Below are 14413 nucleotides of genomic sequence, written 5' to 3'. Positions count from 1 at the left end.
ACAATAAATTTGCGAGATGGCAAGACAAAGGAAAAGGCTTTAGGCTTTTAGAGGCAACAAACTTTCTAGGGGTGGGAAGGTAGATATATGAGGAAAATTCATGGAATATAAGGGTTATTTAGTAAGGTTTGTAATGTAGATTCTTTTTAGTTTTATTAGCCTGTTTTGGGGCTAAAAAGGGTCTAGAATTATCTCCTGGTGATTAGGAGTTCTGCCCTTACTGGTAGGGAAATAGAGATACACCTTTGTAAATTTATGTCCTGCTTTTAGGCAGATATTAGGGGGGCAGAGAGCTTTTCTCATATCTCCTTCTTCTCAGTTGTCTTCTGCTCAAAGTAATCCTTATACCAAAGTGACATTTTTTTGGGGGGTGGAATATTCTAATACCCTCCAAGGGCCCTCCGTGGTGCAGAATATTATCATGACTTCCCAGGTAGTATGGCTAGAGTCCACAAGTCAGCTTAAGTGATTTTTATCTGTGACTTAGGCCCAAATTTACTCTCACGTATAATCTTATGTCCTAGCTAGATGGATAGCCCCTGTATATAGGGCATTAATTTTATACTGTTTAATACTTTGCATTTTCTATAGCACTGAGAATATCTTGCTAATTGTTTTATGTATGGAAATTAATTGAATAGTTATGTTCTTAAGTCTCCAAAGAATGAAAAATCTGTGTGTGCACTTTGAAAGACTTGGTATTGAATGATCCAGTAGGTTCATCTTCAACTATTATTTATTTATTTTATAAATATATTGCTATAATGCCTGGATATACCTCATTCATTGCATGTACTACATTCTATTGTAATTATCTGTGTATGTAACCTTCCCCACCAGAATGAGAATATACTGAAAATGGGAATTTGGTAAAATTCACCATCAAATCACTGCAGCTAATGCTGTGTCTGGTACTTTGTAAATGCTTATTGAATAAATAGATAACTGAATAAATGAATTAGTATATATTCATGAATGTTTATAGCCTTTTTATTGCTATAAAACATTGAAGACTTATTTGTCCTTACCTTTGATACTCCATAAACTATTATACTATTTAAATTATTATATTTTAGTGCTCATTTTTGTTTTTTAAGTGCAAATAGTGAGCACTCATATTAAATAGGATTACTTTTTAATGACTCTATCCTTTTGGGATACTTACTGCTTTCATAGAAGATTGTTTTACTATAAAAAATATTCTATAGATCATCTGGAACCAACCCAATAATATTCTAAACAGCATAGTAATTCAAAGTTACAGATTTGAATTTGAACAAGCTAGTGGTATATTTGTGGAATATATATGTATATATATATTAAATACTAAAATAGTTTTAATTTTTGTGTTTTTAAGACTTTTTTCTTTTTTAAAAAATACTCTCTTAATGTTTATTTATTTTTGAGAGAGAGACACAGAACACGAATACAGGAAGGGTAGAGAGAGAGGGAGACACAGACTCTGAAGCAGGCTCCAGGCTCTGAACTCTCAGCACAGTGCCCAACACAGGGCTCAAACTAATAGCAAGATCATGACCTGAGCTGAAGTTGGAAGGGGAAGGGGAAGCTTAAGTTCCCCTTAAGATTTTTTTTTCCTTAGGAATTCATTGGATTGTTAGATAATTCAGCTAAGTACTCTAACAAACTTAAAAGTGTTGGAATTGCTTTTAACCAATTATCTATTTGTTTTCCAATGTGTATATTTATTTTCACACCACTTGCAACTATTTCTACTGCTATCCATTTAATATTGTATCATACATGTAAAAGTTGGATGTTCTCACACCCATATAATATGAAAATACTCTTAGAAAAGGTGCTTATTCCTTTAATACTGATCAATATAGACATGTTGCATTTTTTAAAGATTAATAATTTTTCCACAAATGCTTCTTCTTCTTTTTTTTTTTTCCAGTACTTCTGAAATCCCTCAGTTCCGGCTACCATATGATGCAGTGCATTTTGAGATTGAGCTTATGAAGGACCTTGGTGTAAAGGTAAATGAAAAACATAACACATGTGTATTGCTCAAAGAGTAAGGAGTAAGCTCTACACTAAAGATTAACAGCAAAATGTCACACATTTTAGGAAAGAACAATTAAAAGCTACACCAGGCAGAAGCAGAAAGATGCTTCTCCTTGCTTAGGGCATTTGTCTGTCTACTGTCTGAATGCCACTAGCCTGGAAAAGGGCAATCAATAGTTCTCATCTGGCACGCCTGCATGTGATTAATTGTCTGTAAGAAACAAATTCCTAAATTGCTTTAGGGGTTCACTGCAGCTAATAGAAGGATTTGGTTTCTTTAATCACATTTTTTTCATGCAAGTTGTGTGCACTCTGAAACATTTGTATTTCACAATTTGGAACATAATCTTACAGAGGTTTATTTTATTTATTATATGCATCGTGTCAGTAGTGTTAATGTGATAATCCTCTCTTATCATAAGCAGCAAATCAGTGGTGGAGAAAGCAACAGCTTTGTATTTTTCATTGTTTTGTGAGATAAACCTTGTTCTTTTAAAGATGGTCAAAAGTTAACATATTTGTACTTTCAGAATTTGGCTTTAGATATTCCTATTCTTTTCTATTAATTAGGAGTATTATACTCTGGCTCTTCACTGGAACATATTGCTATTTTTTGTTTCAAACTATTAATTTTACATAATAGATGTACACAATATATTAATAAAGTATTGAGATTTACGTAAAACATTCTGTAAGTGCATGCAAAAGATATTTTGAAAAATGATTAAGAAACTATTTGTAGCTCTTGCATTTAGAAATAAAAATTAAAGTAATCAAAAGGGGAAATACTCAAAACAATATTTTGTGCTTTTACACTTTATTTGGCAGAAAGCATTTATACATAATCACTGAACAAGAAATCTTATAGCAAGTACACATAACAGATGTGCACAACTTTATGAAAGCTCAGCGTTCAAAACTAGTGTTGTTCAAAATAGATCATTTAAATATGATTATTTTTTTTAAAAAATGTATTCTGAATAGTTCTTTAAATGTCTTTCATTCTGAATACAGACTCTTAGCTAAATCTCATTAAATAAGGAAAATATTATTTATTGGGACTTCAAACTAATGTATCAGGTGTAAACTAATATATTAGGTGTTAGTAGCAATTGAAGATGAATCAGAAATTAATTTAAAGCACTTCTAAATTTATCTTATAAGTAATTGCAAAATTCCATTCAGTGTTTGCAGTACCAGATATATTGCATAAATTAGAGCATACCCATTACTCTCATTAGGAAACCCATCAAGGACATAGTAGCAGTGAATGTACTGAGTGCCAGAAAAATATATATTTTAGCAGTAGTCCTGCAACTTTCTACTTTTATAGTCAGATAACTTTGACAAAGTCAATTAACATCCCTAGATTTGGTCAATATCTGTTGAAAGGTAAAAGTGTGTACTACCATTTGTGTAAGATACAAACTTATCAGGCCATCTATACAGAGGATATCTCTGGAAAAATAGAAGATTCTGATAGCGTAAGGTTGCTTTGGAAAGGTATGGGAAGTATTTTTTACCATTTTGTAGGTTCGAATTTTAAACTCTGTGACTTTATTATATTATCAATAAAAAATTAAAGCCTAAATGAAACAAGAAGTTAATACCGTCTTGCCCACCTCTCAGGTTGTTTTAAAATGAGACATTTCAAATATGCAAACTTTCTTTGTAAACAGTAAATTGTATGTATAATTCTGAGGAGACACAGCAATGAGATTTCTTTTTCAGCTTTCAGGACTTATATCCACTGATAGGATGCTTGCAACTTTTCTAGCTTATCAACTTTAGCCATAAGAGGATACATTTTTTAAAAAGTGCTCTACACTTGTTACCTCTTTTTTCTCCTCGCCAGATTCTTATTAACCTGCCTTCTGTTTGTACTTCTCAACTAACATTTTATATTTTAAAGTCAACAATAATTTCCTGTCAATGAAATGAATTTTGCTCTAAGTTCATACTGTTTGAACTCCTATGAAGCACTCATGTACGTGTGTGTGTCTGTGTGTATGATGTGTATGTATGTATGTATTTTTAGCTTTCATGATCTAGCATTATCTTGGTTATTATTCAGTTTTTCTTTTTTTTTCTTTCTAATAGATTTGTTTCATTTATTCAACAAATAATTATTGAGAATTTACTTTTGCCAAGTAGTATGATAAATACTAGTCTAGAACCATCCTTTCAAACTCCACACCTATATTCTTAGTAGTTTAATGAATACATCTATCATCCAAATAGCATACTCATCATACCCAAAACTAAGTTTAATTCATCTTTACTCCCAACTACATTCTTAGTTCGATTTCCTGTTGAATAATTTTAATTTATTTTATATCTAATAGCTTGATAGATTGGTTCTTCTTAATTTTAAATTGAAAAAATTTCAATTTAAAAAATTTTGCAGCCAGACATTGTCACAAGAAAATAAAGAGACTTTTTGTCTGCTCTCTATTTATACATTATATATTTTTCTTCCACTGTTTCATTGGCTGGAATCTCTAGTATGTTATAAAAGAGTGATAATACATGGCATTGTTTTTTATCTTTGATATAACATTTTTAATCATATTGAGCACATTTTTCTAGATTTAGAATATTAAAATGTTATTTTTTTACTTTAATGGGGAGGATGTGTTAAATTTTCAAAATGCCCCTTTAAAAAACTCATGCTCAGTTAACATATTGAATTATATAAACCTTTATAAATCTGGATGATATCCAGTTTTGCATTGTTTTATTATATGTGTACGTCTACATTTGCTCTGTTAGTCTTTTTCCTTTTTCCTGCATTTATTTATGTAATCAACACTAAAACTGGAAATAGAGCAGGGAATAGTCAAATACCGTTGCTGTCCTTGCAGAGTTTCAAATCTACTGAAAGCCTGTTTATGTTTTGCTTTACTTATTTGTGTTTGTTATCTTTGTGAGTTTTTGGTAATAGAGTTATGTTAGGCTTATAAAAATAAATTTCCTAGCATTTCATTATTTTCTTGTTGCTGAGAGTATTGTCTTGAGACAAGTATTTTACTGAATTTGAAAATTTTATCATTCTGACCTCAAGCCTTTTTATGAGAGATAGAACTTTGGTTTTTTTTTTTTTTTAATAGTTATCAGTCTTTTCACCTATTTCATTCTCTGTCAATTTGGCCAATATTTTTCCTAGAAATTTTTCCTAGAAAAATTTATTTCATTGAGACTTTTGAATTAATTACCATACATTTAAACATGTTATCCCCTATACAATAAAAAATATCTCATCTGTACCTGGCATTATACATTGTATTTTCTTAACTTTTTTATTGATAAAAGTGGGTAGTGGTTTTCCAGTTAATGTATTCTTTACAGGAACCAGCTCTTAATAATATTTTCTTATTATCTAATTGCTGACTTTATTCTTTCCTCATGCTATTCTTATACTTATTATTCTTTTTTAATGTCTTGAGTTGTATAGTTTTCTTTTTTCTAGGATTAATACTGAAACCATTTTAAATTATTAATTTCTCTTTGAATAAACTCTTGTCAGAATCTGTACATTTACATTAGTATTATTAGTGTTATTTTTCTTCAGTAGTTATAGTTTTGATTGTTTTTTCCTTTTCATAGAATTGTTTAGGATAATATTTTTATTTGCTCATGTATTCTTGTGATAGAATTCAAGGTGTTGTTTTTCACTTTACTTATCAGCAGAATATACAGTTTTTAATTTCTTAAATATATTCAGTTGATTTCACATCAAAGGATCCTTCTATTATAATAAAATTATTCATTCCTTAGAAGAAGTAGCCTTTTAGGGGTGCCCAGGTGGGTAAGTTGGTTAAGTGTCCAACTTCGGCTCAGGTCATGATCTCACAGTTCATGAGTTCGAGCCCTGCATCAGGCTTTATGCTAACAGCTCAGAGCTTGGAGCTTGCTTTGGATTCTGTGTCTCCTTCTCTCTGCCCCTCCGCTGCTCCTGCTTGTGTCTCTCTCTCCCTGTCTCAAAAATAAATACACATTTAAAAAAATTTTTTTTAAAGAAGAAGTAGCCTTTTAGCTGTTATATTTTTATAAAATCTCTTTATTTTATTTCCCTTCCCTGTTCGTCTGTTTTTAGTCGTGGGGGTGGGGATGGGCTAAATGGGTAAGGGGCACTAAGGAATCGACTCCTGAAATCGTTGTTGCACTATATGCTAACTAATTTGGATGTAAATTTAAAAAAATAAAACAAGTTAATAAAAAAATCTCTTTATTTTATAATAAGAAATTTACTTAGACCACAGCAAATTATTTTTAACCCTTGGGAGACTTTAACAAAGTCTCATGATATTTGTGTCAATGTCACTAACTTTTTAAATACTCTTTGTTTTGCAATTGAGATTAGGTGGATATAAATATTTTTGTTTCAGTCTTCATAATATTTCTAATGACTTCATTTTTAAAAGCAAAAATGTAAATCTGCATGAAATCTTATATTTTTCTAAATATCTTTATATGCTATTTCTCAAAATATTTTGATAGAATTCTTTATTGATTAAACTTAACTTGTAATTATTAAGCATGTCTTCTGCTTCATAATTTGAGTAAAAATACCTAAGATCTCATTTTTGATAACCTCTCTACATCATCTTCTTTTTTATTATAGTTATTTGAAGCATTTCCATTATTATAGAATGTTATTGGAAAACTAATATAAAAACATATCGTAACACTACTGGAGGAGAGAAATATATTTATTAATAGCTGACAAAATAGTTTTTGTGTCTGAAGAAAGCTAAATATTATTTTTAAATTCCTCCATCTGATCTCCTGTCTTAGGGATTCTGGAAATATTTTATCTATTTAGCCAAATATTCTATCAGAAATGTGAAGAGCGTGTTTGTTGTAATCTGTATTTTTTAATAATGGATATCATATATTTCATTTGAAGAAAGAGTTCCACTCCAGAAAAAAGTTGTAAACCTATTTACATTACAAATATTATTATATATGAAGATGTATTATAGATGTAAAGAAAGTTTCATGAAGTCCCAAAGGGGATATTAGATGGAACTTTGGCTCATGGCTTATATTTAGCCCATATATTGGAATAGTAATAATTCTTATGCTGAGCTTGTAGTGGAGTAAATTTTCTTCTGATTTTAACTAAGAAGCTTGAGTACTTAGTCCTAAATTACTAAAGCCACTAGAGTAAGGTACAGTATGTGTTGTAATTCATATTAAGAAAATCAAGATGAAAAAATATTACATATACAAAAGTACAGAGGACTAAAGGAACAAAAACACAAGCAAAATGCTCACCATGTGATTTTTGTTATAGCATCATATCTATTTAACAAATAATGTTAGGATTTCATAGTTTATCAGCCATAGGAATGTTTTTGATGTTTGTAGTTGTCTCATAATAACTAGTTTTAGTTATGTGTTATATCTCTGAGCCCAATTTCCCAATGCATAACATAAACAAAATTTTAACCTTTTTTTGTCAGAGTCCTTCTCCTTGTTCTTTCTTACAGAGTTAATTATTGATTGGATAACAAATGTTTGGGAGTCTAAGGCTTTTAGAAAAGGGAAATTTGACTGGAGTTCCCAGCACAGACAGAGAAGAGTCCTGGTGCCTGACACTCCACTCAATGTTGCCATTATTGCTTTGTCTCATTTCCATCATGGAGCTACTTCGTAATGATGGCTATTATCCATCTTTCTCACAATGTCTGTCCACAGTATAGTAAAGTCTTCCTGGTCCCAGTTCTAGTGTATTAATACCAAGAATCAAGCTACTTGTCTTTCCAGTTTTCAATACACAAACGTATAATTCATTTTTTTTTCTTCCCCAGTTGCATACATTGCCTGCTAAGCTGGAAACAGACTGTAGAAATATGAAATGTCTTTACATCTTTCCTGTACATTATAAACTCAGACATGTTCACTCTACTAGAGTGGAAGGATTGGGATGCCTTCATTATCATTTGATAAAGCATGTAGTAACACTACTAAACTAAATTGCTGTGCCCATACACGCACCACCTCAGGAGGGATGGGGGTATTTCTTGAATCTTTTTGCTGAGGCAGTGGATAAACTAAACTTAAAGTCAGGTATTCTGAGGATCACTTCCACTAATTAACCCATTGGCAGGGCATTCCACTGCTCAACTTTGGAAACTACATTCTCATTCTATTTGCTAAAACTCAATTTAGAATGTTTAGACCTATAGATTTCTTTTATGTCTAGCCTTTATTATATACCGGTATTAAGGTTATGTATTTCATAAAATAAACAGTGGAACTTTCTTTATGATCAGAAATAGTTTAATAAAATAAAAAAATCTATTCTTTAAAAATTAGCATAAATTGAAATTTGGAAATCTCACTTTGGATACATTGAGTAGTATCTAATGCTACTAATTCTAATGCCAGTTAACACTATTAGATACTATAAGCATCTTTAGTATTATATATTTACTTGATGTTTTAATTCTTTCTGTGGTATTTGATATCTTCCAGAGTTCTGAATGTTCGTTTTTAATCTCACTTTTGCTGTCCTCAGCTTAGAAACTTTCAGTTATTCCATCTCCCAATATAAAAATATAATTAGTATTTTAGGAAAACAAAAATGATCCTTTAGGATACAATCTCAGACATCTTCTCCCCCTACTTTCTCTTTCTTTTTTATGCTTTACCCTTTGTATTCCAGAAACACTACATTTCAGTAGGTCTTCACATGTGATGTGTTGTTCTGTGCCTTTGAAGATGGTGCCAGTTCTACCCTGCATTCTCCTTTTACTTCAGAGTCATCAGGGCATAACTGTTACACCTGCTGGCTCTGCAGTTGGACTATAGATGTAACTTTGATGAAGGTTGTCTAAGCCCTCTTATTCCTTGGTTTCATCATCTGTAAAATGAGGATACTGATACCACTTCATAGGGGTTCTTGTGAGGATTAAATGAGCCCATATATGCAGTGTTTAGAAGAGAGCCTTGCACTTAGTTAAGTATTCTGTGCAGGTTATTTTCAAGTACTGTTTCATACATAAAATTTGTTCTCCCTCCACGACTCAGTTTAGAGGCTTTTGTTTTTAGGAACATGCTATCTTCAGAACCCAAAGAAGCCTACCAGGAATGGTGCTTCCATCTCTATGGTGGTAAATGAAAGCAAAATTGCAGCAAAATATTTTATTTTAGGGAGGATATACTGCCACATACCTGACAAGACCTCTAAACTTCACTCAAGTGGCTACTCCTTGATCTTCTTAGGGTTCATTGTCGGCCCTCTGCAGGGCATGTGTCTTAACAAAGTCTCCAGCATACTAGCCACCTGTTACTCATGCTGTCCAATCTGCATGGTGTTCTTAATGTAATGGATCACTGTGATGTTCTGTGGGGTGACCAGATAGTTTCAGATTACATATATTATTACAGTAGAGAGTCGACATGTTCCGGAGGCAAAACTGTAAATGAATATTCTTATCTTTCCTCTGTGAATGTGAATTGTTTCTGATTCCTTTTTCTCAGCAGCAGGATGGAAAAGTATACCACATGCAGGGTACCTGTGGCCTTGTTAGTCTGCTTTAGCAATAATACCACACCTATCACAGAAACTGTATTCAGGGGTACTCTTTGGTTGAGCCTCCAGTAGTTTACAGTTATTCTCTAGGAATCATCTGGCTTCTGCTGAGACCAGACTGGTGAATTACACAGAAATATAACATGGATCACCACCATCTCTCCCCATCCTACCCACCCCCAGTATATGGTAGTGTGTTTGATTTACTCTTGACTGGGGTTTCAGAAGTTCTCTGTCCTTCCCAATTATTGTAGCTCTTACTTCACAGACCAGTGACCCAATGTGGGGATAACTTCAACTAACAAGTGTAGCAGTTTTGCTTATGCAGCTGAAGACTAGGGGAATAATCACTACCTGGGGCTGTGATCTCAATGGTCTGTGAGCCAGAATTCAACCAGGCTCCGTCTTTTACCTTGTCCCTGTAGTCCGTACTCTTGTATCCCTAGCTATCAAGGTCAGTGAAGGATCTGTGTCCAGTGTCCTTGAAATGTGTGATTATTCCCCTTTCCCCAGTGTACAGTACTTGCGTAAATGACCATAGCTCCCTTTAGAGAAGGACTAAGGGAATCATTATAGTATTAATTTGGCGGGATGTTACAGGTCCTTCTTCCTAGGGACTTGGCCACCTTCTGCAGTCAGTAGGTTCTGGATCTGAAAATTGGGTCATGACTGGGTACTGAACAGGTTATTGTGACTTTTAATAGGGATGACTACCCTCTGCCTCCCAGATTTATTCACCTTCCCTGGACCATGTCCCCTATCAAAATTCTATCTATTATTTTAAAAAGCTCTATGAAAATTCTGTTACCTGTATTCTCATCCTGCTAACTTAGCCTGAGTGAATCTCTCTATCCTCCAAATTCCTGTAAACATGTGCTAATCACACTCTGTTTTATGTTACATTTATTTATGTATATCTTCTGCACAGATCCTGATTATACATTGAGGCAGGAACTGTGTTCATTTATCATTTTATTCTTTAAAGTGCCTCACATAGTGCCTTGAACGTATTAATCAAGCTATGAAAATTTACTGATGTGATTTTAAATACACTAGTGTTTCTTCTGCTACTTCATTGAAAGACTTTTGCATTTAGTCCTTTTAAGTAAGACATGTTAGTGTTCTATTTATATACTGTTTTGTACATGTAAGCCTATAAACGAAAAGACAAAAATATGTCTACATGTATATGAAATTTTATATATCGATTTTCTGTTCATTTTGATGTTAAAGTTAAGGTTTTAATTAATCAAATGCCAAAACATCATTATTGAAATATTGTTTATTATAGATAATTTGTGGCAAAAGCCTGTCAGTGGATGACATGACTCTTAGTACTTTGAAAGAAGAAGGGTACAAAGCTGCTTTCATTGGAATAGGTGAGTAGTTTGCTTTTAAATATTTTCCTTTGTAATTTAAAAAAAAATCCTGACAATGTTCAGAATAACTGCCTGCAGACATTTCCCATGATAGAAGTTATATCTGTTCAGAGAGCAGACAGGAATGAGTGGCTGAAGAAAGTTTTCTATTTATAACTAACTGTGTTGTCTCACCTTTATTATGGATAGACTTTGGCAAGACCATTTTTAAATTTTCTGTTTCTCTCCCTATGTCATCATCATCAGTGAACATCTCTAAGACACAAAATATCTTTCAGTCATGCCATGGAAGCTCAGAATTTGGGCTAAAAGGTGTCTAGATGCTGTGGCTTTCTTAAGATAAAATAAATTGGCCAAATAGATAATAAAGGACAGAATTGGCTCAGGTTTTGTTTGTTCTATTCATTTTTTTTTTGAAAATTTCCTAAAGAATTTTCATATTTAGCTGAAAGTTTAAACACGTTTAATGATACATCTGGAAGTCACATACCTGCTAAGGTATTTCATGTGTATCATGGTTGTATATTTTGTCTACATATTCCATGGAGGTTGTTTTCTAACATTTTTTTCCACCCACTTATTATTTTACTGAGAGACCAGAGAGAACCAAGAGTTGATTTAACTTAGTCTTTGTCTCATAAACTGTGTTCATTCTCTCATATGATCATACTGGGGATAGTTACAGCATACAAACTGAGTAACTCCATATTCCTGTCTTTCAGTTTGTCTTTCCTGCAGTTCCCAGTCCTTAAATGTGAATAGCTAAGAAATAAATCTGTATGAGATGAAAACTTTTCCTCCTCTTTAAGTGATCACACATTGGATTACTTTTGTTTTGGAGCTGTCCTTATTCATAGTGTTTCTGGAGTGAAATTATCAGGAATGCTTCTTAGCCTACTACATTTTTCTTATCAGGATGCCATGTATTCTCTTACTAGGTAATTGCCACCAAGTCTAAGACCATTTCTGTCACTCCCTTTATTTAGATGAAAACCTATGGAGAGTAAAATAAATTTTTGCCATCATTTCTAGCTTCTAAGTGTCTTGAACCTCCTTCCTTTCAGAAACTTGAGTTCAACTGTCATCGCTATTTCTCTATTTTATCTTCATAAGTACAATAATCACTGTGTGGATCAAGAACAGGAAGGAGAAGATGTGTGATATTTTCATAGATTTCCTTTTGAGAGGCACTAAACCAACTTTGGTTTTACTTTCAACATTACATTTGTATGTTAAATTAACATACAAGAAATAACATAAATAAATAAGTCAAGCGTTTATGAAGTACACTCTAATACCAACAATTTGGATCAGCAAGTTGTTACTTTCAACAAGTACAGGTTCAAAAATGCTTGGTGAATAATAAATGGAAAATTTAGTAAGGCAAAAGGTATGAAATATTGGTGATGTTTTCAAATAGTTATTTGAAATTCATCATTGCAGCTTCGTACAGCAGGTGTGCATAAAAGATGGGTTTCCCATTAATGGAGTAGTATATGCTATTGCAGTTTTGTGTATCTCTACGAATGTTGTCTACAAAGAATCTGTATTGGAGAGATGGGCCAAGTAAATAACTAATACATTGAAATATCTCCAAATTAATTGCATAATAAGCAAATTATAACAAAACTTTGGAATAATTAAATGGTTTATCACTCTGAGTAGTTTAGCCAGAGCAGTATCTTCCATCTGTTAGAATCAATAATGTGTTTTAGTTTTTTTTTAATTTCATTCCATTAAATCCCCTTACATATGTTATTTGATAATGCCACATCCGTTCACAATACTCCATTTCACTCCGCACCGAGGTGTGAATACTGCATTTAAAATGTGGAGTCCTTTCATATTTATGTTGCTGTGCATTTTCATGCTGGGAAGTGAATCTTTTGACATTTTGGTGTAGTGATGTGTAGAATGCAGTTATGTTCTATTTCAGTATTTTATACGAAATATATACAAGGAAGTTTCATCTTGTCAAAAAAAAAAAGCTTCTGTCTATAGAAGACAAGTAACGTTACCTCCAGGAGTTGTTTATTTGACACTTTTGATTGCCAAGTTGGGAATTTATGACCTTTCTATTACCATATAACTGCCTGTTACTTGGACAGCCTCACATCCTTACATGCTTTTGTTCATTAACCATGCTTCTATATTGTAATTAAACTTCATTCACTTACTTTACCTTTTCCCACTCAGTTTGGAGAAGTCAATTTTGGAATAGGACTCCTATATTATTTAGAATATAGGTTTGGCCACTTTAAGAAGGGAAAATGAGACTTAAACTAGGTACATGTTTATCCTCCCTCATCTAACAGTGTGAACCATCCTCAACACTTGACTTCCATCTTTCATCAGTTGGTATACATTCTGCCCACATTCCTGCTAACAAAAATGGGAAGTAAGGAAGGGAACTCCTTTCCTTTGAAGTTTATGACCCAGCAATTGCACATAGCACTTTTGTTTTTACTTCGTTGTCCACAACCTGGTCACATAAACATACTTAACAGCAGGGGCGCCTGGGTGGCTCAGTCAGTTAAGCGTCCAACTTTGGCTCAGGTCATGATTTCACAGTTCATGGGTTCGAGCCCTGCATTGGGCTCTGTGCTGACAGCTCAGAGCCTGGAGCCTGCTTTGGATTCTGTGTCTCCCTCTCTCTCTCTGCTCCTCCCCCACTCATGCACTGTGTCTCTCTCAAAAATTAAAAAAAACATTAAAAAAAATTTTTTTAACAGACAACAGCAGAGGATGCTGGGAAATATAGCCTCTAGCTGGGCGGACATAAGCCCCCATTAAATTTCTATTACTACAGACAAGGGGGGTGATAAATATATGGAGGGAAAAGAAATAATGGTCTCTCAGCCATAGGTGTGCATCATCATTGGTATTTGACACATGGATACCTTACTGAGAGAGATTAGTAAAGCAGTGAATAGCAAAGCATTCACTCTTTGAACTTACTGCTTACATATTGGTTACATAGGTCATTAATGAAAATGGAGTATATTCTCTTTCTGTAGTTGGGAATACTATTTATAGATCTTCTATATTTATAAATACTATCCATTCTATATTAGTTTGTCTAAAAGAAAAAAAAAGTCTTACTTTGTATTAAATATGACTCATCAGGACAGCTTAGTAAATCCAATGCATTAACAAAAGTATATTCTCATGTTTCCTGATTTTTAACAATACATATGATATTGCTGTTGAAAAGTTGCTCACTTTTAGGTTTTTCCCTAACTAATGTTAACAGAGTCCATTAAAGAAAACATCACAGTGAATGTACATTATTGTGACACATATCTTTTTACCCATGGCAGATTTAGTTTCTTGTAAGTGAAATAAAGATAAGTGATTTAAAGCTCTGTGCCTTTATCCAACTGTATTGAATTATTTTGAGACAATTTGGATTTTTTAAAAGACTCTAAAATTTTGCTATTTTTTTAAAAATAAAAGCACTTGCAGA

General features: G+C 32.9%; 1 protein-coding gene across 1 annotated transcript in view; it reads left to right on the top strand.

The window, feature by feature from the left end:
• DPYD (dihydropyrimidine dehydrogenase) overlaps positions 1 to 14413 on the top strand; it is an 862317-nt gene that overhangs the window by 277682 nt on the left and 570222 nt on the right. Inside the window, 2 exon segments of the mRNA XM_043575643.1 lie at positions 1916 to 1997; positions 10860 to 10947. Of these exon segments, the coding sequence (XP_043431578.1) occupies positions 1916 to 1997; positions 10860 to 10947 (170 nt within the window).

The sequence above is a fragment of the Prionailurus bengalensis genome, chromosome C1 (assembly GCF_016509475.1).
Source record: "Prionailurus bengalensis isolate Pbe53 chromosome C1, Fcat_Pben_1.1_paternal_pri, whole genome shotgun sequence".
In the NCBI taxonomy this organism is placed as follows: domain Eukaryota; kingdom Metazoa; phylum Chordata; class Mammalia; order Carnivora; family Felidae; genus Prionailurus; species Prionailurus bengalensis.
The sequence above is the reverse complement of the archived record's forward strand: the minus strand, read 5'-3'. Positions and strand labels throughout refer to the sequence as shown.